Source organism: Malaclemys terrapin, chromosome 3 (genome assembly GCF_027887155.1).
Source record: "Malaclemys terrapin pileata isolate rMalTer1 chromosome 3, rMalTer1.hap1, whole genome shotgun sequence".
Lineage (NCBI taxonomy): Eukaryota > Metazoa > Chordata > Testudines > Emydidae > Malaclemys > Malaclemys terrapin.
In genome coordinates this window covers 208,118,196-208,120,136 of record NC_071507.1, presented here as the reverse complement: position 1 = coordinate 208,120,136, position 1,941 = coordinate 208,118,196, and the positions used below count along the sequence as shown (strand labels likewise).

The window sequence follows — 1,941 nt, the reverse complement described above, 5'->3', positions numbered from 1 at the left end:
CCCCCAGCGCTGACCGGACCGACCGCCCCCCCAGCGCTGACCGGACGGACAGACAGACCCCCCAGCGCTGACCGGACGGACCGACCGACCGACCCCCCCAGCGCTGACCGGACGGACCGACCGACCCCCCCAGCGCTGACTGGACGGACAGACAGACCCCCCAGCGCTGACCGGACGGACGGACCGACCGACCCCCCAGCGCTGACCGGACGGACCGACCGACCGACCCCCCAGCGCTGACCGGACGGACCGACCGACCGACCCCCCAGCGCTGACCGGACGGACCGACCGACCGACCCCCCCAGCGCTGACCGGACGGACCGACCGACCGACCCCCCAGCGCTGACCGGACGGACCGACCGACCGACCCCCCCAGCGCTGACCGGACCGACCGACCGACCCCCCCCAGCGCTGACCGGACCGACCGCCCCCCCAGCGCTGACCGGACGGACAGACAGACCCCCCAGCGCTGACCGGACGGACCGACCGACCGACCCCCCCCAGCGCTGACTGGACGGACCGACCGACCCCCCCAGCGCTGACCGGACGGACCGACAGACCCCCCAGCGCTGACCGGACGGACCGACCGACCGACCCCCCCCAGCGCTGACCGGACGGACCGACAGACCCCCCAGCGCTGACCGGACGGACAGACAGACCCCCCAGCGCTGACCGGACGGACCGACCGACCGACCCCCCCAGCGCTGACCGGACGGACAGACCGCCCCCCCAGCGCTGACCGGACGGACCGACCGACCCCCCCCAGCGCTGACCGGACCGACCGCCCCCCCAGCGCTGACCGGACGGACAGACAGACCCCCCAGCGCTGACCGGACGGACAGACCGACCGCCCCCCCCAGCGCTGACCGGACGGACCGACCGACCGACCCCCCCAGCGCTGACCGGACGGACCGACCGACCGACCCCCCCAGCGCTGACCGGACGGACAGACAGACCCCCCAGCGCTGACCGGACGGACCGACCGACCGACCCCCCCAGCGCTGACCGGACGGACCGACAGACCCCCCAGCGCTGACCGGACGGACAGACAGACCCCCCAGCGCTGACCGGACGGACGGACCGACCGACCCCCCAGCGCTGACCGGACGGACGGACCGACCGACCCCCCAGCGCTGACCGGACGGACGGACCGACCGACCCCCCAGCGCTGACCGGACGGACCGACCGACCGACCCCCCAGCGCTGACCGGACGGACCGACCGACCGACCCCCCAGCGCTGACCGGACGGACCGACCGACCGACCCCCCAGCGCTGACCGGACCGACCGCCCCCCCAGCGCTGACCGGACGGACAGACAGACCCCCCAGCGCTGACCGGACGGACCGACCGACCGACCCCCCCAGCGCTGACTGGACGGACCGACCGACCCCCCCAGCGCTGACCGGACGGACCGACAGACCCCCCAGCGCTGACCGGACGGACAGACAGACCCCCCAGCGCTGACCGGACGGACAGACCGACCCCCCAGCGCTGACCGGACGGACAGACAGACCCCCCAGCGCTGACCGGACGGACCTGCGGGACGCGCACCCAGTAGTAGCACAGGAAGGCGGCGCTGGCGGCCAGCAGCAGCGGCAGCGGCTCCCCCCAGCCCCGGAGCAGCAGCTCGGGCAGGGACCCCAGCGCCCCGCGCATCCTGCAGCCCCCTGAGTCCGGCAGCTTCCGGCAGCCCTCGCCCCGGCCGGCAGCCATGTTTGTGAGGGGCAGGCCCCGCCCCGGCCGGCAGCCATGTTTGTGAGGGGCAGGCCCCGCCCCTGTCAGCCCCGGCCGGCAGCCATGTTTGTGAGGGGCAGACCCCGCCCCTGTCAGCCCCGGCCGGCAGCCATGTTTGTGAGGGGCAGGCCCCGCCCCTGTCAGCCCCGGCCGGCAGCCATGTTTGTGAGGGACAGGCCCCGCCCCGGCCGGCAGCCATGTTTGTG

General features: G+C 75.8%; 1 protein-coding gene across 1 annotated transcript in view; it reads right to left on the bottom strand.

Moving 5' to 3' along the window:
* ABHD1 (abhydrolase domain containing 1) overlaps positions 1–1,714 on the bottom strand; it is a 5,142-nt gene extending 3,428 nt beyond the window's left edge. The window contains exon 1 of the mRNA XM_054022921.1: positions 1,538–1,714. Coding sequence (XP_053878896.1) covers positions 1,538–1,714 — 177 coding nt within the window. The remainder of the gene's footprint in view (positions 1–1,537) is intronic.
* Between the last annotated feature and the right edge of the window lie 227 nt (positions 1,715–1,941).